Source organism: Castor canadensis, chromosome 15, assembly GCF_047511655.1.
Source record: "Castor canadensis chromosome 15, mCasCan1.hap1v2, whole genome shotgun sequence".
NCBI lineage: Eukaryota > Metazoa > Chordata > Mammalia > Rodentia > Castoridae > Castor > Castor canadensis.
Window position 1 is genome coordinate 15,118,985 of NC_133400.1, and position 24,580 is coordinate 15,143,564.

At 42.2% G+C, this 24,580-nt stretch overlaps 1 protein-coding gene across 5 annotated transcripts in view; it reads right to left on the reverse strand.

The window, feature by feature from the left end:
• Positions 1 to 24,580, reverse strand: part of Zfhx3 (zinc finger homeobox 3) — a 246,152-nt gene that overhangs the window by 20,850 nt on the left and 200,722 nt on the right. For 4 of the 5 annotated variants that reach the window (XM_074055740.1, XM_074055743.1, XM_074055742.1 and 1 more), the window contains 3 exons: positions 23,233 to 23,340; positions 5,555 to 5,688; positions 5,233 to 5,433 (listed from right to left, as the gene is read on the reverse strand). In XM_074055740.1, the coding sequence (XP_073911841.1) occupies positions 5,233 to 5,433; positions 5,555 to 5,688; positions 23,233 to 23,340 (443 nt within the window). The remainder of the gene's footprint in view (positions 1 to 5,232; positions 5,434 to 5,554; positions 5,689 to 23,232; positions 23,341 to 24,580) is intronic. The other variant, XM_074055741.1, reaches the window with a different exon arrangement.

The window sequence follows — 24,580 nt, forward strand, 5'->3', positions numbered from 1 at the left end:
AATGCAACCAACACATTCCACATGCTGGAAAGCAGGGGTAGTTAGAAATAAGTGTTAAACCCAATTTCTTATCTCCTCAGCCTTGTCACTGCTCACTGAAGGACAGCTTCTTTCTGAAAGGCCCACTCTTGCAGGTGAAGCATAGATTTGCCAAAACCTAGATTTTCAAGGAAGCCTTGAAAGTGCAAATCAATAGAGTGAAGCACCTCAGAGGGGAAGCTTCAGACACAGATCTTGCCACTCTCTACGGCCTCTCTATGATGTACTAGTTCTGCCTCCAAAAATTTAAGCGTGAAGTTAAAACTCAGCTGCTTTTAGGGCTGAACAGTCTAGGTAGAGGTGTATCCGAATGTGGTATTCGCTAGAGTCCACACACTCACCTCCCTCTCCCTGTACCTAGACTATTGCTGAGCCCAAGCTGGCCAGCAAACCAGGGCACCTCTTGGCAATACAGCTTCAGAGGTTTCCCTCTCCTTTCCTGCCTTCTAACTGCAGGCTGAGCACTGGACCACAAGGGCTAAAAGACCCAGTTTCTCTCTGTCTCATCACTGTTTTTTTTTTAACACTTAAAATTTTTAATTGACACATAACTGTACAAATTTATGGGGTGCAATGTGAGGTTTCAGTACATGTACACTTCATGTAATGATCAAATAAAGGTAATCAGCATATTCTTCACTGCAAACATTCATCATTTCTTTGTGGTGAAACATTAAAAATTCTCTCTTCTATTTTGAAATATACCATATTGTTGACTAGAGTCATCCTGCTGTGCAGAACATGAGACACTAGTCCTCCTATCTAGCTGCAACTTCGTACTTGGTGACAAACCTCTCCATTCTTTTCCACCCGTTTTCTTTCTACAATGGCTTCTGTATGATTATTTATGTAGTTGTTGTTGTTCCTAATACATAAAACTCACAAGAAAAAAACAGCAGGTCATGTTAATGTTCATATGGGCTAGAAACAAATGTAGACCAGAACCAGATTTTAAAAACTGAGAATGAGAAAGATTGACAAAGGGAGAAGGGGTGGGGGAGACAGAAAACACACAAGCAGTTGAACATACATGTGTGTGCTCACACAGAAAAGAGAGCTGAGGAAAAGAAAAGCTTCATTAGACTCAGAGAGGCAAGCAGTGGCAGTATACCAAGGTCACTTCTAATTTAGACCATCTAATTGGCAAACAGGCTCCAAATGGCTATCATCTCACAGGGCTTGGAATTAATGAAGCCCGATTATTTTCATTACCTTCCTCTGATATGGAGACAAAGTGAAAGAGCTGATACCCAGGTGGGTGTGGCCAGTGGCCATCAGAGAGCCTCCTGGGGGAGGGGGTGGGAGAAATGGCCAGTCTGTCCCAGAGACCCATGGAGGAGAGAGACACTGTCTAAAGATCACAGGAGACAAAGTATTGCTCCACAAAGAGAGAAAGAAAACGGCAGGCAAGGCAGGGCCAGGAGCAAGGACAGGAAATCTGTGCCTGTACACAAAGCACAGAATAATTAAGAACTATGAAAGGGAGAAAACAAGAAGGTCTTTTAGAGAAAAAGATGTTCCTGGGCTCAGGAGCCAATCCTGATCTCCACTGTGAGGTCCTATTTTATTAAGTGATTAAGGAACAAAGAAAAATTCCCATGTGAATGACCCAGCATCCCAGTGGTATGTCCTGTCACTTACACAGTGATCAATTAGAATCATTTAAGAGTTTTGAAATGCATGGTAGATGGTCTTTCCCATTCTCATTTAGGGGCCAGAAACATGTGCCCTGTGTCCTCAACCCTCCTTCCACAAAAGACTGGGAAAATGAGAACACAGAGCAGTAGCACCTACTCTGATTTCAAATCTCCAGCTTGTCTGTAAATAGGTGACACTTAGTTATATAAAACTGATATGGGGATGGGGTGCTCCCCATCCAGATGTGGAGAGGCACTTGTCTCATCTCCCTGAAGCTTTATAGATTTCCTTCTTTGATGTGACATGTGCACAGACACCATTTGGAGCATAGTTTCCAATAGACCTGGCAGAATGAAGTATGGTGGGTGCAGTTACAGAGGAGAGCCAGCACTGCAATTGTTCCCAGTAGAGAATATTTTTCAAGCCCCCTCATCAGTAAAAAGATGGGGGCCCATGGAAGACACAGATATGAGATGCAGAGCATAAGCAAGCAGCTGTTACCATAGCAACAGACATATTAGACACTGCAGGTTCCTGAAAGCTGTCTGATAAGGTATTATTAAATGAAGCTTCCTCAAAGCACTTGCTCTCCATTTACAACTGAGCGGAAAGACATTGTGTGCAAAGTAATCTACTTCCATTTATCAGCATGGAATTCACTTTTAGCGGGACTGAAACCCAATTCAAGCTAGATCCTGAGACTTTGGACCCAGACAGCAAAAAATATTTGCCAGAACTTACAGTTTTAGATACCATGGACATAGCCTACGTCTGCCAGGAATCATGGATCTGGAAGACTTTGCCAGCTTTATCTATTCTGCAGCCAAAGGAACCTGAGCCAACCCATTGGGGAAGAAAGAAGATTTGCTCCTCACACTGCCATTCAGCCCAGCCACTCAGGGACAAAGCACACATACTTTCTCTTCTTGGAGATGAGTGAGCTGAGAATGCCACTCCTAACTGGTATGGCTTAGAAAATGCAGCTCTGACTTGAAAGGCATTTCTCATCAGGCTGCTTTCAGTTTCCTGCTCCTGTTGGCCAGGAACAAACAGATCATCAGAAAACCTAACCAATACTTTCCCAGGGCCAATTTTCTAATAAGATTATAGTAAAATACCCTCCAGGGGCATGATTTTAACCACAGGTTCATTATAGTCACTTGGTTGTAAAATAATTGCAAATTCCGTTTTAACACCAAACTTTTCAGAGGAAGGATCCTGGCTTCTGACCAAGATCAGTGTTTTAGTCCTCAAACAGAATTGCGGGCTCACCCTGGGGAATGGCTACAAATTCCCCTCTAGTCCTAGTTGTTCATCTTTTCCTGCTGAACTAAAGGATTGAGGTGGAAATGTATTGCTTAGTGCAATACAACCATCCTCCTAATTAGAAAAACCAATACCAACAGACATGCTGTAATTCCACCTTCCTGAAATGCAATGTGTACAAACACCCTTAACATAAAACTTTTTTAAAAAAGTAAAACCCATATATATTTACATTTCTCACAAAACAAAGCTAAACTTTATTTAGCTTTCTCATTACTAGCACACTAACTTCCTATAGCCAACACACTTCCCACAATTTGCACACTTTTCAGAAATGTGTAAAAACCCTCTCCACTGTGTGCTATAGCAAGAGGAGACACAAGGGATTCCATAGAAGGTGCCAAGAACACTCCCTTCAGGGAGCAGTTTCTCCTAAATCATGATGTCAGGAGTTCAAGAACAGGGTTTATTAACCAATTCTCTGGGTGTATCCTTATGCTCCCTGGCCCTATACACAGTTTTGTATTTGCAGAATACTTGATGGAGAGTCTGTAACAGTGGTTATTACCAAGTTTTAGTGTGCATAGAATAGGCCAGTATGGCTGTTATATTGCTTTCACTGGTCTCTAAAAGTTTGAGAATCACTGCTTATAAAGGGGCTAGTTAGTGGGTAACTTCCAGAAATATCTTAGGGATTGGTACCCAAAGCCAACGCAGTAGTAATATCCTACCCTTGAAGACTTGTTAGTAAATTAAGAGTTATAGTGATCATCGACTTGCTACTTGAAATGTACCTTTCTATTGCTCTTACAGAAATATGACAATGGTTATTTGAAATATAATTTACATGTTATTCCCTAGGGATATAAAAATAAAATTTTTACTGTCTAATGTAAACCGGTTCCTACACTAGGTTTATATTAAACAGCAAAAAAAAAAAAAAAAAAAAAAAAAAAAGACGTGAGCAAAAGAAAAACGCAATTAAGCACTGAAAATGCTTCCCTCACACCTCTCTGTGTTCCTTGAGGCTGCCAGGGTTTCTGGTCATCAGCCTCGTTTCCAAGGCTGGTGAGAATGCTGGGGAAGTCTGTAACACAGAAACCCACCTATCCACAGAAGGAGGATCTGTTCCACTTACACAGAATCTTTCAGTGATATTCACCAGCCTATTTAAAAATGCCCAAGGAATCAATTTGTACCTGAAAAATCTCTGGACAGAAGCACAAGCTAGGTCACCTTTGAGTTTCCCATTGGCTGTTAAAGTTCTTTTAATGCATCATCAGTTAAATGTTCCTCATGACTAAATGTCACTTATAACATTATTTATTAATTTTACACAAGCAAATGGAACCGGAAATGCCCTAGAAGTGATATATCTGTGATCTACACATTAAAACTTGGAATTCTGAATGGACTACCTCTCTTGGAATCTTTATGTGAAAAGTCCATCAAATTAACTTATTACTAATACTAATTTAGAGGTGAGAATAACTCTCTTTAGTGGTTGTTCCTCTAGTGACCAGGAAAGGGCTTGTACAGTAGTTCTAGTATAGTCAAAAGCAGGCCATTACTATTACCTATAGTAGTTTGAAAAGTTTTCATGTTATCATTAGAAGTAATTTTTTACAGGAGCCTTTTAGGCCACGTTTACAGTGGCCACTTAAGAGTTAATTCTTTCAAAACCTACAGGCATAGCAACACTATTCAAATATGAAGCCTACATTCAAAAATGAACATATTATATCCAACTAACAAGTTTCCTGCTTTGAATATAAAAGTATCCACTTGAGAAACTCTCACTTTACAGGGCTACACCTAGAGCAGGAAAATGTGGGTTCAAATCTCAACTCTACCACTTATAAATAGTATCAAGCCAATTAACTTCTTTGAGCCTCATCTATAAAGTCCACTTTACTGGGTTATGAGGGTGAAATGATGCATAATGAATGTAAAAGCTACCTAGAACCATGCCCTACTCAATAAAGGTGTAGAGAATCTGAAATAATGATTTCTTCATATAAACAGCTAGCTAATCCATGCCTCTGCATCCTGAGACGATGACAGGGGAGGTGGAAAAACACACATTTGGCACTCTGAGCCATGGTCATGCATATCCATGCCAAATCTAAGACAGGTACAGTAAAACACAGATCACAGAACTATGATGATTTGCTGACATTTCTAACTTCACAGAGGCTTTCTCTTCCAACAAACAGATCCTGCCATGTTACTGAATCACCTTTGCCCCAAAGGAAGAGAAAGCACAGGTCCTGCTCCCATGGGTCTTACCGTCATAATAAGCTTCTCCACGCAGTCGGGCGCCACGCTGTGGAGGTGGGTGAGGTGCAGCTGCAGGTGGAGCTTGTTGTTGAGCATGTCCTGGCACAGGGGGCAGCGCAGCATGGGCTGCACTGAGTGCTGTGTCATGGCGTGTACCCGCAGCCGGTTAACATCAGCGTTGCTGTACTTGCAGTAGGGACACTGGTACATCTGTGGGGACATACCCACCATTCTGGCTGAATCTTGGGTTTCCCACCGATGACTCTTGTTTACCCCAAACCCACCTACCCAAAAGTTCATTCCGTACCAGCAGAGTTCCTTCTGGCCTCACCTGCTCCAGTTTGACCTCCTCAGATGTTTTTGGTCGCTTCGAAGAGAGTGGAGACTCGGAGGAAGCTGGGAAGGAGATGCGTTTGGAGGATGCAGGAGAATCTGCTAGCTCCTTCTCTGTTTGGCTAGATGACGCTAGAAGAAAAAGTAGAAGATGCAATACAGTAGCCAGATCAGGCTAGTTCCAGAGGGTTTATTTGGGTGAAAATCAACAGCACAGGATTTACAGCATAGGAATTTCTTAAAACACCAAAATTTTGGAAGGCTGAACATCTAGACTGACTTGTCAAGGACACTGGAAAAAGAAGCAAGTATTTCTTTTTCCCCCATGAATTTCTGTCACTACTGTAACAACTGAATATTGGAAAAAGAAGGTAAAGAAATACAATGAAAAGTTCTAGAGTTGGATTAAACTAAATTCAGTCTCTTGTAAATTCCCCATTCTAAACACAGGCTACTGTCTTTTAACTGTAGGGAGCAGTAGGACTGGGGGCAGATGGCTAAGTCTCACCAGCTTCTTTGCCAGCCTGAGTATGAGACAAACTCTGCTTCAGAGATGTAAGAAAGGATGCTCTCCTAACTTTATTGTCCCACCTCTTAGAGTCACAATATAGCATGTTTTCAGGCAATCTGCTAAACATAAGCTGAGAAGGGTTCAATGTAGAAGAAAAACATCAAGTTGGGGTCGAGCAGTTTGCTGAAATAACTGAAGAGTAGAGCTAGACAGGCATGAATCCAAGCTATAATTGAGTCAATGTTTCAGACATGAGAACTGCTTCAGAGCAGGTGGTAAGAAGGAAAGTTTCCCTTGTGCTTGCACAACCAGGCCTCCATACCCTGCTTGTCCATGCCACCCCAAAAACCAGTTAATGAAGACAGGACCCTGAGGTTTGAGTACCTAACAGTGGGTAGAGAAATATTGATAGAAGGAGTTCTCTGAAGCATAGAGAGGGATCTGGGAGATTTGGATGAGAAAACAGTTGGGCTAAAGGTTTACTTGGGATAAGCAGGGCTCCTCCAGTGTAAACACAATTCCAACATGGTAGGATTTGGGTATTCTAAAACCTGGTCAGTATCAAAGGGTTGGCTCTTTCACTTGTTTTGAAATGAAATTCCATTTCTCAGAATTTCACTTAAACTGATTAAGAAAAAAAAAATTCTGAAAACATATACTCATCGATTTATCATCAAAAAATAATGTGACTTAGCATTTAGGTCACTGGTTTAGAAAGCCTAATTTTTACTCTGTGGTAAAACCGGTTTTACCCTATTACCTATTATGTATTTTCATTTAATGTACAACTGCAAATTGCTCTGCTATGGACACGAAGGTGCTGTCATTAAAGATGTGTACTTTAATAAACAATTTTAGAAAATCAATTTTATTCATTAAAATCTTAAGGCCACAAAATAATTTTTTAAAAAAATTGCCAAATATAGGAAATATTCCAGGAAGTTGATGCTCTTCCCAGAATGCACACCTTGTGACCTTTAACCTCAGTACCTTGGTAACCTGGTCTTCGTAAGTTTGTTGGACATCTACTATTTAAAAACTACAAGGACAAGCATATTACACATAGACCCCTCCTCCTCCCAACACACAGATTCTAACAGTACTTTAATCTGTCTTGAATCGACTTCAAACCCATTTTGCTCTTAATGGGAGTTATTCATTTTCATTTGAAAGGTAATACATGACAGCTAGATATTTAATGTGACAGACCGGCTGCTGATTAGCCAGGTGCTGTAACATTATAGCCCAGTCCCCCATGGCCCACTTCCCATCTCCTGGCCCTCCTCAGACCTCATCCCACAGAACCCTGGGTCCCAGGGCTTAGACCCTGCAGTGTGATCGGTCCCTGCCTGAATACTCCCATGACCAGAGTCTTCAATGTTTCGTGATCTTAAGTTCCCTCTGCCCCCAGAAGGTTCCTAGTTAACCATCAGTTTATTTTTGCTTAGTGGCTGCTTTCTATATATTATACACCCAAAGTTGGAGTGAGGAGAGGCATCCAATGATACATTCTTTAAATGCTTATTTGTCACCTTCCCTGTTTCCACCCACAAATGGACTTGGTACTTAGAGTTGTCAGAGAGCTTCCATTCACTCCTTCCAGCAGAGGCAATCAGGAGGCAGGTTCTATTTCAAATACCCATCCCTGTGTTTCTATTAGTCTATGTGGCCTAAAATGACACTTGCTTTTACAAGACTATGCCATAGCTTTATAAATGCCTTCACTGGTCTGCCACCCTGCCATGGGATGAGTCAATTGTGCACTTGCTCAGTAGCGTGAATGAATGGGCATCGAGGCTGAGACCACCCAACTCATCTCTCTCTCTCAGAACTGAAAAGCAAACACAGTAACCCAGTGCAGCATTAGTTTCTTCGTAAGACCAAAGAGTCCATCCTCTTCCCTCAATGCCGAATGCATGAATCATGGCAAGGTTGCAGAGGTGAGAATTCTGGTTTCAGAAGCCACTATTCTTTCCCCCTGCATGGAGAGGGGAGCCTTTATTACCTTTTTTTTTTTTTTTTTCAAATTCAAACTGCTCTGGAATTCTAAAGCTTCTTTTGTGAGCTTGAGTTAAGGAGCCATTATAAAGTGTTTTAAAAAATAAAATCAGCACTCACTTGTTCCTCTTTCTTCCCAGTAACACAACAGCCCTGCTATAATATGAAATACTGTTTCCACTTTTGCATAAACTTCAGGGTTCATGTCCTTTCTATCCAGGACAACCTGCATCATTATTAAATACATCTGCCCAAGTGGACGTTAGCCTCCTGCAGCTCCATAGCTCCTTCTAAAGATAGAGTGATGCCACTCTTACAACAGAGTCTATAAACACCCACTTACAATCTCATTGTGTTTCCCTGGCAGGTGTGAGGAATGGTACTAAGAATTAGGTTAAATGCAGCTGACACCAGCCCCTCCCCAGCCTGACCCCAGACATTAAAACATCAATTGCTACCCAAGACCTGGTAAGGAAGTCTTTGTACAATTTCTGTGGATGGGCAAAGAGTTGTAAGAGTTCTCCACAACATGCTAGATGGGGGTTTATTGCAGACGCTCAGAGGCTTTCTCAAGTTTCTCATTTAACAACTTCAAAGGACCAGAGTCTCAAAGTTAATTTTTACTTCACTTCTGTCACTAGCACACATTGTAGGCATAAGGAAATGAGGTTGTACAAATACCAAGAGAGAAAGTACTGTGGTTTTCTGCCTTAAATACTTTTCTAAACTTTGGCTTAAGCTCTAGAAGAGATGTTACAATATAGAAAACACCATTAAAAAAATCAATTCCTGGTCACTGTAAGTCTTTTATGACGTCACACTAGTGAAAAGGAAATGGATGTGCTCCAGAGACAAGACACAGTTTAAACAATCAGTGCCTGGAATCTTTGGTTTATACTGGAACAAAACCAAAGCCAAATCAACAACAAAAGAAAAGCAACGTAAAGGGTCATTACTTACAGTGGTTTTTATAATTATGACAAAATGAACTAGAAACAATCTAGACCAGCATGGTGGCTCATGCCTATTATACCAGCTACTTGGAAGCCTGAAGCAAAGAATCACAAGTTTAAGGCCAGCCTAGGCAACTCAGCCAGACCTTGAATTAAAAAAAAAAAAAAAGGAGTGGGGGGAATAACAGCCCAGTGGTAGAGCACTTTCCTACCATGTCAAGGCCCTGGGTTCAATTCCCAGTACTGTCAAAAAAAAATCTGGACACAGTATAAGTAAATAGTAGTGTAGACATTCTTTTGCATATTCAAAGACTTGAAAAGTAGCTATAAAGCAATTAGAAATATAAATCAGAAAAGAAATAAAATGTGCATTATGCTATGTTATAGCTATGTAAACAATAGGTGTTTGTTAGAGAACAAGCTAGAAGATTATTGTATTTAGGTGATAACATCATGGGCCTTTTCTAAGATAATCATGTAGTTGTATTATTTTTAATATTGTATTTAAATAGGTTAGCATATAGATTCAGCTGTCCATGAAAAAGGTGATACCTGGATCCATGCTGTGCAAAACATCAGGTGGTATTCTTTTACTTTGTTGGTTAAAGCAGTTTTTCTCATTTTGGCAGTTATGCCATATGAAAATATGTGTTAAGTCTCAATGGCTCTTCCACAGGCAACATGCTGGGCTCCTGGCATTTCAAAGGGGATCAAAATGTGGCAAGGAATGTGAGTGAATGCGCTACAGATGACACATTCTACAAAGCAAGGTAAATGGGACATTATGACAATGAAAACCTGGGTCAACACTCCTGAAAGTCAGCAGGTAAGAAGTGTGGGTTCCTTGCCAGACACTCTCTCTAGTGAAAAGGCACTTGCTTAACTTGTAAGGAGTTAACTTTGTCCTCATAGAAAGGACTGACCTGTCCCCATTACAGAGTTCAGGAAATTCAAATTTGGCTTTCTGGGTTGAGAACCACCATTTCCTCTTAATCTGTGATGGGTGGGCCACTAAAACTGATGACAAATACTGAAAGAGGCAAACCTGATTCATGATTCTCCATTTTATACTCTTACATTCCTTTATATTTTAAGGCAAAAAAAAAATTCGAGGGAAATATGGTCATTGAGGCTTCCTGGGATGAGGTGGGAGATGATATATGGAGAAACCAGCTTTCAGATTATCTTTTGATTTTTTATCATATTTGTTTAGGAAGTATTTAACCTCTAAAAATAATTTTTTGGAAAGTTACCCCTCTTATACTAGTTGCAAGGAGTAGGGAAAAGAGAAGAGCCTCTTTGAATTAATGCAGATTTTATTTCCGATTTTCAAGAAATTTTTTTAATGTTATGAACACATAGAAAAATTAAAACAAGCCTTACAAAACTTCATGTAGTGATTTGCCTCAAAGAATAGACAAGAACAATATCAGTCAGAGGGTTTATAAAGTGGCCACGTATTATAGGAAGCATTTAAATACCCACAGTCACAATAACTTCACCTGATAAACCACTCTCCCTACAACAAATTCTCACCCAATTCCATCTTCCCCAACAAATTCCAAATCTGAGTCACTGAAATTTCTGTGACCAAATCTGGTCACAGAAAACTTAAAATGAGTTGTCATGACATCCCAGTGGCCTTAATGCTGACACAGGCCAACTCATTTCTCATCTGGTGACATGTTCTATACAGCTCGGAAGCCAGGTAAGGCTGGCTTCATAAAAAACCGAAGAAGAACTGGAAATGAAGTAAAAACAGAACCTTTAGGTACCAGTTTTCAGCTTCTAATCATTATCCAGGACATCTGCTTGCCCTCCAAGAAACCCAAGTACTCAGAGAACTTGCTTCTGTGTTTTCTGAGAAAACTTCATCTTCTCTTCACTCATGGGGCTGTTGCCTGCTTGACCTTCTGTGCTGTAGGCCCATCTCTGTCAGGTCAGAGGCTCCCTTGGGGAGATCCTGGGCAAGCAGCACTGAGTTGATCTTGTGGCTGGGATGTTTCTTCTGTATTTCTCCCCTTCAAGTACAGTGGCACTTGAAGGTAGTACTCACCACAGTGCTGATCCTTCTCCTTTTGGGGGTCCTGAAGTGAGCCCACTATGGACCTAAGATGCTGCCTGACATTTGATTCCTGGTGGAAAGTCCAAAGCAGCCACCACCCCCACCTCTCCACATCAGACTCTTAGCTAAAGTACCACTGACAGCCCTTCCATCTAAACTTCCATCTCCCAAACCAGCAGCATAATGGAGGAGCCAATTAAATGATTATTAATTCATGCTACTTTCCGTAAGCCAGAGGTTCTCATTGCTTTACATTCCGTAAACCAGCTTGCCACCTGCCCCAGAAATTTACAGCAATCTTTTATGTATCTCCATTGACTAAAGGGGAACATTTTTTCACACACCTCCATATTCAGTATTTGAGTTGAGAGAGCTACCCCTGCACACTACATATAGCCATTTCACCACATCTGAAAATGGTCTACATGGCTCTATAATTAAATGAAACATGTGGTGTGCTCTTTCCACATCTCTTGTTCCTCAGCTTCTTGTAGACCTCAAACTCACTCTCCACAGCAGAAATACAGTGTTCCCAGAAGGCTATCAGTGCTTCTGGACTTTGTGATCTTCATAATGTCGATGAAAGTGGACCTAATCTTGGCATTTGCTTGCACTTCCTTCCCCAAAGGACAGTCTGGGCTTTCTTACTTTCTTCAGTGGAACTACTGCTCTTGACAAGTAGCCAGATTATCTGGCTAAATTCTCTTCCTCCCATAATACAGAGAACAAGCAGTTCCTTTAAAGAATTTTCTTTGCTGTCAACTTGGTCTTGAAACATACATGGAGTCATTCTGCATGTAAAGATGCTTTCAAGAGGGACTGGAGGGACCTTGTGTGAAGCAGACACAGGTATGGAACACCCAGCAGAGGTACTTTACAGACCCTGGCCAAAAAGAATTTGGGGCTTTTTTTCCCTGCCCAATGTCCAGACTAGCGAGGTTAAGAACATGCTATTCAAAACACAGTCCCATTCTTAGAAATAGAATTGCAAGCTGTGTTGCTCTAAGCATTTCTAGAAAGCATTTTAGAGAACAACTATCTACCCCCAAAAAGAATAGGCCTACACAGGTATAGCAAGACATACCACCTCATCAACTTAAAGACATTTTGTTTCCAAAAAGGGTTTCAAAGAAAATTTGAGTTACACTACAGAGAAGTGTCAACAGTTATTCAGAGAAACACTGTTCTTCTCCAACTCAACTATGAACTACATAAGTCAGCACTTTGAAAATTCAGCAACTCTTAGGTATTATTACAATTTTACCTTTCATTTTGAAATAATTATTGCTTCTTAAGAAGATGCAAGAATAGTACAGGTACAGAGAGGGCCCTTATACCCTTCACCCATTACTTATTAGCCAGACCACTTAAATATTTCCCAGTTTTTTAAGCACTTGTCATCGTGACCCTGCCTCTCTGGCCATCTTCTCTCCCTCCTGCCCCTGATCTTGCTATCCGTGATTACGCCGGCCCAGGCTCTAGACTTGGGACAGTGTCTTCAGGTACTTCTGCTGTCTTTTAGGGAACTCAGTACCACTCTCACACAGCAGGGGCTCACAACTTGCAGCCCAGTTTTAGAAAACAAACAAAACAACAACAAAAAACAGGTCTTAAAACCTCATACCTGACACTGAAATTGCAGTGTCTGAAACTCCACAGTCTGCCAAAATGCCCTGGGGGGGCTCATTAAAGCACCAGCAGACCCCTCCCTCAGAATTTCTGAGTCTAGAGAATTTGCTTTTCCAGTCAGTTCCCAAGTAATGCCCATGTTCCAGGGACTACACTTTGAGAACAGCAGCCAGAGCCAAAGCTTTTTGTAATTGATGAGAGACAGATCACTGAACTAGAATTAGGTGAGAGGGCCCAGCAAGCATGGGAGATGTGCCAATCCACTTTCAAATGACTTCTGATGACAATGACACTCTCATCTAAACCGGGAGGAAGGGCGGGGGGCGGAGAGCCAGGCCTGGTCTCAAAGCCTGGATGTTTTTCCTTTCAGGCCAAAGGTTAAGGATTAAATATGGCTCTGGGAACGTGTTCACTGTAAAAACAAATGCAGGCATGTTTTCAAAGGCCAGAAATTCAAAAGGAATAAGCTCCACGTGCTATCCACAGTGTAATCGGGAGTAGTGACAGGCTGCCTTGCTTGGGGAAATTTTTCTTTTCACGTGCCCTTAAGAGGGCAAATACCTGTGGGCTCTTTCCACCTTGCACACAGAGAGAAAGCCTCTTTTTACTGCTGGCTTCCTTGGCCTGGACATCTGCACACCACACCAGCTTAACACCCCCTTTTTGCTTCAGCCCTGAGAAGATGCACAAGTCTGCATTAGCTTCCATTTGCACAAGTCAGCACTCTGGGAGTTTAGGGGGCCCAGGTGCTATGCTGAAATGTGGAGCCACTGTTTTCTCAGTAAGCTGCTTCTGGTGGACTCTGGGAGAGTCTTGAAGAGGGATAGTGAGCCCATCTGACTGGTGCATGCTGCTGCTTGCTCTACATCTTTGGGGGAGAAAATAATACTAAGCCCCACATCAGAGGACTCAATCAGTTGCACTAATTCCTTGCTGAAATATGCACGAGGCTCCCAAAAGGATAATTTGCAATCCAGTTTCAAGATATCTTGGTCCCTGTGTGTCAGGTTTCTGAATGAACCACAAGTCAAAACAGAGCCACCACCTCATTTAGACCAGTATCAGCTGTCTGTCTATTTAGTAAATTCTAGACATTGGCTGATACCATAAGCCCAGCTCACACCGGGAGTTAGAGACCTGATAAGTATTCCAGGTTCCTAACTTTGAGGCACTAAGTCAGCCTTCCCTGTCTTTGGCCTCTTGTCGGTTCCCCCAGAGTATTCTATTTTTCCCTGGTATAGATTCCTGAGCTGTGCACAGATGCCACCTGCAGCTGTGGCCACAGTTGGAGGACATGCTGGGGTCTGTACTTGTAAACACTGCCCTCTGGCTTCATGTCAGGACTGTGATGACCATGGGCTTGGCGATAACCAGAGCAGGAAGGAACCTTAGAGACCATTTGACTGTCAGAAGAAAAGGTCCAGAGGTCTTAGATTAAAACTAGTGGTAACACGAGTCATATGGGACCAAGCTAAAGTTAATTAACAGAAGCTTCCCATCAAGTCAACATTAATTAAGCTAGTTGAGAGTGCAAGGTCTCAAAACAACACAGACTTCCGGAGATTTGAATATAACAATATTTTTCCATCATTCCAAACCTATATTCCTAAGATATTTATGAAATTTTAGGAATGAAACCAAACTTGTGAAAATAAACATAATATTTGAATGCTTGTCCATCACAATGTCAGACACAGAAAGCCACTGAATAAAACTTCTCATTAATTTGCATTCTGGTTAACAGGTGTTGGTGAGGATGCAGGGGAAAAAGGAACCCTCTTACACTGTTGGTGGGAATGTAAACTAGTACAACCACTCTGGAAAAAAATTTGGAGGCTACTTAAAAAGCTAGACATCGATCTACCATTTGATCCAGTAATACCACTCTTGGGGATATACCCAAAAGACTGTTACACCAGAGGCACCTGCACACCCATGTTTATTGCGGCACTATTCGCAATAGCCAAGTTATGGAAACAGCCAAGATGCCCCACCACTGACGAATGGATTAAGAAAATGTGGTATCTATACACAATGGAATTCTATGCAGCCATGAAGAAGAACGAAATGTTATCATTCGCTGGTAAATGGATGGAATTGGAGAACATCATTCTGAGTGAGGTTAGCCTGGCCCAAAACACCAAAAATCGTATGTTCTCCCTCATATGTGGACATTAGATCAAGGGTAAACACAACAAGGGGATTGGACTATGAGCACATGATAAAAGCTTTAGCACACAAGGGAGGGGTGAGGATAGGTAAGACACCTAAAAAATTAGCTAGCATTTGTTGCCCTCAACGCAGAGAAACTAAAGCAGATACCTTAAAAGCAACTGAGGCCAATAGGAAAAGGGGAACAGGAACTAGAGAAAAGGTTAGTTCAAGAAGAATTAACCTAGAAGGTAACACCCACACACAGGAAATCAATGTGAGTCAATGCCCTATATAGCTATCCTTATCTCAACCAGCAAAAACCCTTGTTCCTTCCTATTATTGCTTATACTCTCTCTACAACAAAATTAGAAATAAGGGCAAAATAGTTTCTGTTGGGTATTGAGGTGGGGGGAGAGGGAGGGGGCGGAGTGGGTGGTAAGGGAGGGGGTGGGGGCAGGGGGGAGAAATGAACCAAGACTTGTATGCACATATGAATAATAAAAGAAAAAGGAACAAAACAAAACAAAACAAAACAAAACTTCTCATTACCCTGACAAATCAACATCCCCCATGACCCACCAAGGGGTTCTTTTTGCCAGTCCAGGTTCAACAGGAGAGAGCATGAGAATGTATGCTGAGGGGGAGAAATGTGTCACCCAAGCCCCTGCAAGGCTGAAAACTAGAATCATTCTCCACTTCCCTCTGTTCACTTATTGCTCCAGGAAGACTGGAAACATCTATCTGTATTTTGTACAGCACAGCCAGAGTAGTATTTATATGGACACTTCTCTCAGTGCTCATTCCCTGAGCACCCCAAGCCTAGGATAAGTGACCTGTGCCACGGACTGGGGAGAGAGGAGGTGGCTCTAGAGCACTTGTAGGGACTCTTTCTTCAGGAATTGATATTTCTCACCTGTTTTATTTTTTCCTCTGGCCTGGTGCCCTTAACATGAAGGTCCTAGTTCTCCTCACTGAGTGATAAAGCTCAGCCTGCATGGTGGCTCACACCTGGCTGATCACCTCCAGCATTCTGATGACACAGAACTTGCTGTTTCCTCATCTGCCAATAAGCTAACAGTACCTACTCACAGGGTTTCTGTGAGAGGGAGCCAGGCACATGCAGCCTACATTAGAGTCTGCCACATGGTGATGGCTCAGACATTTGTCAGTAGGGTTTCATTTTTAGAAGTATCGGGAGATAACACGGGTTAGGTCCACGTGGGGCCATGAAACCACAGGGTGAGGGAGAGAAAGGCCTGGTTTCTAGGACAAGCACAAACACTCTATTAATCTGCCTTTTTCCATTCAGCAACACGGAGCAATTCCACTAACCCAGGGATTTGATGTCCACAAAGCAGAAAGGAGAATAACTTGGACTTGAAAGTATTTATGTTAGGTTGTTTTCCCAACAGACTGCAAAGGAAACATCTAACCAGTACTCAGCACTTGCTAGGTGCTAGATATTACAGAAATCAGCAAATGCCACACAGACCCTGACTATAAACAGCTGATAATTCTGTTTAACAACTAGAGAAATACAGAATTTTCAAGTTCTTCTCTTCCAATTTTCATATAATAGGAGAAGGTGACTATGTTTTATGTTCTTTAGTTTTATAATGTGCAAAGAATATCTGTGACTCGGAAGGCAAAGTGGGGTTTGATCACAGCTTTGACACCCAGGAGTTCCTAATCTATGGTCATAGCTCTCTAGTCTGCAAAATAAAGATAATATTGGGCCCAAGAAGAATAGGAGAGCTTAGGAAAGTGCTCTGCTATTCACAAGAAAGACACCATGGTATTTTTCTTTAAAAAAAAAAAACCATAATGATCATGATTCTAACAGAGGTGCTTCCCATCAGCAAAAACTGGACCACAGCAGGGAAGATTAATATGGCCATTTTGTAATAATCCCCTGCAATCTATAAGGTATTTTCTATATTGAGGAATGATGATTTGTTCCTTAATTTACATTTTCACTATTCCTTACCTATTCATTACATTGTACCATAATTATGTGATTACATATGACAAGTCCTCTAGAAAGTGCGTTCCTTACTTTGTTTTTTCATACCCACCCAAAAAATATTTGCTCAAATGATATGGTCACTATCTCTCTTCAGAATTTAACAATATAAATTCTCAAAGTCAAGCTTTGAATAACTGGAATACAAGCACATCCAGATATACACCACACCCTATATCTATTTTTTGCTTCCCAACATAGAAATAGTTCATGGTTTGTTTTCAATTGTGAGACAGAATTCTGCCTGCAGTGACTTTAAACAGTCAAGTTATACTAAAAGTGGCCTGGAAAAAAGGATGGAGAGTGGGGGTACAAGTGGATCACGGAAAAGCTGACAAAGCCACACAATTCCCATCTGTGTGGGAAAAACGATTTCCATGGGCAGAAATGTGAACCACAAAGAGGCCACGTGAGCCAGGTTCCTAGCATTCCTTCACATGCACCCACTACAAAGACAAATTTCCTTCTGGGTGAGTAGTCAAATGAAACCGAATGCCGGAAGGATAGAGAGTTAGGAAAAAATGATTTTTTTGTAGTGGTGCGATGGTACTGAGTGATCTGGTTTCTAGTCACACAGGGCTGGTATGTGGTGGTTATTAAAGGCACCCACATGAGACTCCAAGGACTCCTGCACTGATGTCCATATCAGACTAGCTCTGGCAACATAGTGTAACTGGTCCCAGTAACACAGGACTACGTGAAAGCATGCAGTGCGCTGGCAGCCGCCTGAGAAATGTGGACATGGTGCTGTCTGTCCTCTCTGGATAAAGCTGGTCCCTGCCATCGCAACTAACCATAAACTAGTGACTAGAGTTCCAATTCCAGTAATTAATAGTCTTTGAGGTTTATACTACTCTTCAGCTGTCCCTCCTCTAATCCTGTATTTATGGGATTCCAGTACTATAAGAACCCATTTAGTCAAATATGCCAGTTTACATGTTTTGGAAACTGAGGTCCAGAGCCCTAAGGTCATGCAAGTAAACCCGGCAGCAGAACCATGCCCTGAGCCTGTGGCTGCTAGTCCAGTGCTTTTCCTAATACACAGAATGTGTTCTCTTGGCACACACCTTCTTTGGTCTTTATGGGCCTGATTTGAGGCGGGGCGGCGGGGAGAAGAGAATGGGGGAGAAGAAGTAGTATTTCTCTGGCCCCTTTCCATTCTCTGTCACAGATTACATTTCAGGCATTAAGTTCCCATACAGTAGCATCTCGAGTTATACAAGGCTGTAAACAACAGGGAGAGTAGGGGAGGTTTGGTAATAGATTTCCACCAGGATGTGCCTGACCTGCTTTTTTTTCCAAAAAAAAAATTCGGAAGGCAGTAGGTCTGTAGGAGTTATTCATATGCAGCAAGAGCCACCTCCTACACCTTTAGGTTAAACGTGTCAGATCCGACTGAAATCACGCCTGCCAGCACCATATTCCATAAACACACTTTTCCCTAACAGGTGCCCAGTCCTTGCCAGCCCATTAATACCTCCTTTAAGAGCAATCTTCTATAGATTCAAATCAGAGATGCTCCACTGCACTAACTGCTCTGTTAGGTGAGCATCATGGACTAAAATAAAATAAAATCCCTTCAGGCCCTTTCTCTAGAAAAAAACACTCTCAACTATAATTCTAACTGAAATTTTTACAAAAATACATACATGAACATCAGTTAGGGATTCTTGAAGTGTTACCATGGTGTTTATTTTAAACTGAGCTAGTAATCCACCCTGTCCCTTTTCTCCCCTCCCTCTGCCCCTTTTTTAAAAGCACCAATACCCCCTGGTCATCACGTCTCAAATTACCCTAACTAGACTCAGCGTGGTGCTCTGTGGCTACACACCATAGCAGCTACACCGTTTAAATAACCATCTCGCTATGATTCTTTGCCAACAGTTCAATTTTTCTCCTAATTATTGGTGATAAAGCATCATATTAATTGTATTATCACTTAATTTATAGCAATTAATGATTGATCGGCTAATCACTGCATTAATCACCATTCAGTGGCTGACACTGGGGGCTCTTCAATCCAGAACACACATTCAAATCCATTCTGGTAAAAGACGACAAGAGGTCATCTTCACATTTCAGAATAGAAAACCACAAAGTCGGACTGTGGAAATGGCAGTGCATTAGGGAAGAAACTTTGCTTCAAAGAACTTTCCTGCACCCTGTTGGTCCGTAAGAGAGCTTTACGCTTGTCTTGACTAGACACAACCCATTTGCCATAGCCTTGTATGTGTGCCACTGCTCACCATCGTGGAACCCAAGGCTGGCTGGGGCTGGTGGCATCACTTTCCTACATTTCACAGGTAAGACACTCAAGGCCTTCAGAGGCCAAGTCCCTCAACTGAGGTCATTTGCTAGCTGGATGGGCTTCCTGACTCCAAACCTACACATCATCAATGAGCTTTTAGACTGAGCACGATACTGGCTTTTGACTAAGCATGGCATATTCCTGGCTGACAATCCAGCTCACTGTGAACACATGGGTGAACATCACGGTACTGCTCTCACTGCAAAACTTTGGGAGAGTGCTACTTGTCATGCTTAGAACAAAGAGGAAAAGTAGATCAAATGGTAAGACTGAGAAGTTTCTTCTCGGAGAGGTGGCAGAGCTGGTAAGAGCTGGGCTCTGTCCTCAGTTAAATAAGGGGCAAAGCAGTGTGCAACTGTGGACCTGTCTGTACACCTTTTTGGCAACTTAATTGAGCTCTCCTGGCTCAGTTTCCTTATCTGCAAAATGATAGGGGTGGAGGATGGTCATTTATATCTAGTTCATAGAGTAGGGGTGAGAATCAAATGAGATGACATGCAGTAAATAAAAGAGGGTTTTCCCAACTCTTTTTCACATTGTGGCACACAGAGAAATCATGGCATCTGGAATAAACAAATAAAGATGACTTTGGCATCAGAAACCATCAGGTCCACCCCCCACTTACCAACCCAAGGATGCAGTACCTGTGTGCATCCATGGCATGCCTTCCAGGAAGGACAGATGTGAAGCACTAGACTGGGGCCCAGCACAGGGTTAGAGCTAAATGCTGCCTTATGGTACCTGCAAAGTTACGCCTGCAATATGTTCTTTCAGGATTTGTTCTGCTTGCTTTGAACATCTACAGCTGCACAGTGGCTATTTAAACTTAAATTCATTAGAGTTTTAAATTCACTTCCTCAGTGTACTGGTCACATTTTAAGTGCTCAATATCCATATGTGACGTGTGTGGCTACTATACTCATCAGTTAGTAAGGATGCAGAACAGGTCCATCAGTACAGGACTGGTATTGAGCAGCCCTGATGTATAATTCTGTTCTGATGATGACAGGCATTCCCAAAATCTCCAGTGGAGTGTCACATTCCCTGAAGGCAAAGCCCATAATCTCAGTGAACTTGTGATCAGTGGAACTTTGCCCAGTTCCCTGTGCAGAGAAGGGATTCAGCCACTGATCATGGAATTGACCCTGCAGTTTATCTTCCTGCCACCCAAGGTAAACAACCTCACATCTAAATACCAAAGAGATATAGCAAAAAAGGAAATCAAAACTTCCACTCCAATTTAAAAAAAACCTAAAATTTTAGTAAAGACTATCTATTCCTGCACAAACCCCCAAACTACATAATCAATAGCTGCGAAAATGCCAATTATCTAGGCTCATTTGGAATATTATTAATCTGCATCATGAGCAGCCACTAATCAACAGAACAAACTGTGAAACCGCTATTTATTTATTTGCCAGGAGGAAGCATTCCCCATCACATTTAATCAGCTAGGAACAGCTCAATTTAGGGACTAAACGGAACAAACACAGATGCTTTTTATAAAATACTAAGGACCCGAAAGAAAGCTCAGGAAAGGTTGCTGGCACCTATATCGATTCCAGAATGAAACTGGCCCAAGTGCCTTAATAAAGCCTGTCATTACACACTTAGACTCTATAGACAAAATTATGCTTCAGGTCAAAAGACGATCACTTGCAGGAGTAAGGAAGGAATTTTCCCTTCTTCCTTTACTACTGCGCATATGGCAGGGTGCACCTCTGAGTTACTCATTCATTCATATTTGCGCTGTCTTGGAGGTAAAGATGAAGTCGGCCTGTTGCTTGGATGAGTGCAGGAGAAAGTGGAGCCTTATTACGGACACTCATTTTATGGTGCTCATTTCACACCTTTTGAGCAGACTCCTGATTGCCTGGTATGTCCACTAGCATTGTGAAGACACTACCTCTGAATTACAAACACTTTAAATAAGATTTAATGATGCCCACCCACCACAGGTCATCAGGATCTGAGAGGCTCTCAGAAAGCTGCCAGCACAGGGCATTGCACACACTAGGAGCTCTGCAAGCAGTGGCTCCTTTTGTTTTCATCGCACCCTTAGCACATGCAACAGAGTAGCATATGCGTGATCCCTCCAAATCCTTCTTTATAGCTCCCGCCAGCTTTTCAAAATTTCCAGAAGCCACAACCTGCCAAACTTCAGTTTTACATTCAAATGGAGAAGCTATGAGAAACTGCTATTGGTTTTCCTATTCTTATCCAGCTAAACTATTAAACTCCTTATATAACGCTTGCTACCATCCTGGGTTTCCCATATTCAAATAACCCTTGTAGCAGTCCTGTTGGCAGGAGGTACTTTTTAAATCTCCATTTCATGTGAAGAAACTGAGGCCCTTAAGCAAAGTTACACAGTTAGTGAGTGGCAGAGACAGGATTAGAAACGAAGCACCCAGACAGTGACAACAAACAGATAGCCCTGAAGGTCACCCAGTTTCCAAGGTGTGCTTGTGTAGTCCTCTGCCCTGCTCACCTCCTTGGGGCAGGTAGGTTTGATTGTAACCTGAACCACTTGTTCAGCTCTCACCTTAATGTTGCAGCACAAACTGGGATCTTGGTCTGGGCAAAGAAACAAAGGCAGAACCTCTCTCACCACATTCAGGGGGACCTTGGCCACAGATATCCATCCCTACTCCCTAGTCTACCTTACAAATCCTCCCAGAGGGTCTGAACTTGTCCCTCCGTGGTATCTCAAGGGCAACCCCGGAACCCACATACAGCTTCGCTGAAAAGGGGGTGTTAAGCAGCATGGATGGTAAAAACCACCTGGTGTGCCCCTCTCCATTCAGTTGCCTTCTCTCTCTACCTCCCAGGAAATACTGAACAGCAGCAGGTAGCCTCCTCTGCCAATCCCTCCCAATATTTGGAAGCTGTTACATTGCCTCTCTAATTTCTCTTTTATAGGCTGAACAGCCTCAATCCCTTCAGCCTCTCCTCAGAGGTAGTATTTCTCAGCCTTCAGTCATTTTCATTGCTCTTCTTTGGCCTCTCTCCAAGATTCTGTATCTTGTTTAAATAGTGAAGGCCAACAGTGAGGTGATTTAAGAACACTCTTGCCTGGAAAAGTAACAAAGGCCCAACCAATAGGGACTCCAGAAAGTAAATATTTTCCTAAAGAATATCAGAGTATTATAATATTAATTGTGGTAGTAAGAATTAGCTTGACCAAACAAAATAATTTGTGTTGCCTGTCATATTATTTCCTCTTATTATTGTGTTGGTTTCTGGGAGACTTCTCTGTCCATTACATCTTCTCAGAAAAGACTTTGCTCCTCTTCAAAAAAAAAAAAAAAAACCCAGAGCTTTTCTTCTTAGTCTCAGCTCTTCTTTCCTTCAATACAGAAATCTTGTCATCTTGAGAAATTGCTGTCTCCTTCCCGCAGAACCAGCTTTTCCAGAAATAGCACTTCCTGTCTTGGCTTCTTCAATTTCTTCTGCTTTTGGTCAGATGTCCTCCTGCCTGGCTGCACTGCCTGTCTCCCCTGTAGGCGGAATCTAGCATGTGGGTGCTAGCCCTGGGGGAGGGCAGGACACGAAGAATATGCAGGTCCTCCTCAGACTCCCAAATATAGGACAAAGACCACTTTCACTGCTGACTTCCTTAGAGCATCTGGGACTGAGACTCAGGGGTGACCCTGACCAAGTTGCACACAACAAATCTCCATGCTGGACCTTCAACAGAGGAAGAATGACATAAAGCCAGAAACACCAACACTACGTAACTACCCAAGAAATGTAACCTCAAACATGCAGAAGTCCTACCTCAGAGCCTGACACCTGGATGCTGGATAAACAAGGTGGCTTGTAGACTATTTAAAGAACTATATAAAAAAGTTAGCATGATAAAGGAGAATGAAGGTGATCTCTCAAAAAGAAAACAAAATCCTTCTCTTACTCATCCAGACCCAATACAGTATTTTGGGGGCAGATTAAGGGTGTATCTGCTCTCTCGATTATTAACCTCATTTTTCCAGGGGGAGAAATCCTGGAGGGCTTGAGGGCAGCTACATACACTACCTGTCCACTTGGTCTGGTCTTTCTCGCCTCCACTTTCTTGTTCTTTAGCAAGCTCCTCTGGATCAGCAGCTGTTTCACTGGGTCCTTCAACATCTTCAATGACTTCTTCTGAAAGAGAAGAAAAGCAGAGATGTCTAGGATTAAAAATAGAAAGCCAGGTATGGTGGCTCATTCCTATAATCCCAGCTACTTGGGAGGATAGTGGTTTGAGCTCAGCCCAGGCAAAAAGTTAATGAGACCCCATCTCAATCAACCAATGGCATAGTGGGGGCATATGCCTGCCCATCCTAGCAACTCACGAGGCAGTAGGTAGGAGAATCACAGTCTGAAGCTAGCCCCGGGCAAAAACACAAGACCCTATCCATAAAATAACTAAAGCAAAGAAAAGGGTTGCTTCATGGTTCAGGTATCAGAGCACCTGCCTAGCAAAAGTGAAGCTCTAAGTTCAAACCCCAGTACTGACAGAGAGGGAGAGAAGGGAGGGAGAGAACTCTTAGCCTCTATTCTGAAGAATTACCAGTCACAAAGTACACGGCAATGGCTGTTCCTCCTCTCTTCCCAGCAGCCTTGACTGAGCAAAGAATTCATCATGGTCTGGGAAAACAGTGATATGAGGTTGTAACTCATGCCAGGCCTGTGGCCATTAGGTATTTCCAGATAAATTCAGAATGCCTCACTTGAGTTTTTCCAAATGAAAATCCAATCCTGTTGAAGAAATCCCTGAACTCATATGTAAGTCTCTCACACTTGAGAATGCAAACAAGCAGCCAGACATTTACTTCTTGCCTAGCTCCACCTCCAGAACATCCTGCATTGGACCGAACCCGGCCAAATCACTGAACCTCATTGGCCTGGCAGTGTCTATGCATGTGCCAGATGGTGGCAGGTGGTTTTTGTAGTCATTCATGTTCTGAAGAGTCATGGAATCTCAGTGACACTATTTCTTCAACATAAAGAGCTCTAGAAATCAATGGCATCTTGTAGACATGCCGGAGTCAGTGGTGAGAGGCAAAGGGATGAAAATTTGTGTCATATACTTTCCTTTAAGTCATTCCAGCTTTGCTCACTGTACAGGGACTGTCTCTGCACTCAGCACACAGTGTTACAGTGAAAGTAAAAGAATGGCCATGTCCAAAAAGAGGTTATTACAAAGCAAACGCCATCTGACCAAGTCAGGGAAGAAACCCAGATGCTCTGGGATGCTGAGGAAAGAGAACGAGACACTTGTCTGTTCTCCTGGACCATTAGACCATTATCCAAAACACGCATTACAGTAAGAACAGGTTAAATGCCCAAATAAAGTGGACAAACTGAGGTAAATATCGCCACCATAACAGAGAAATCATCA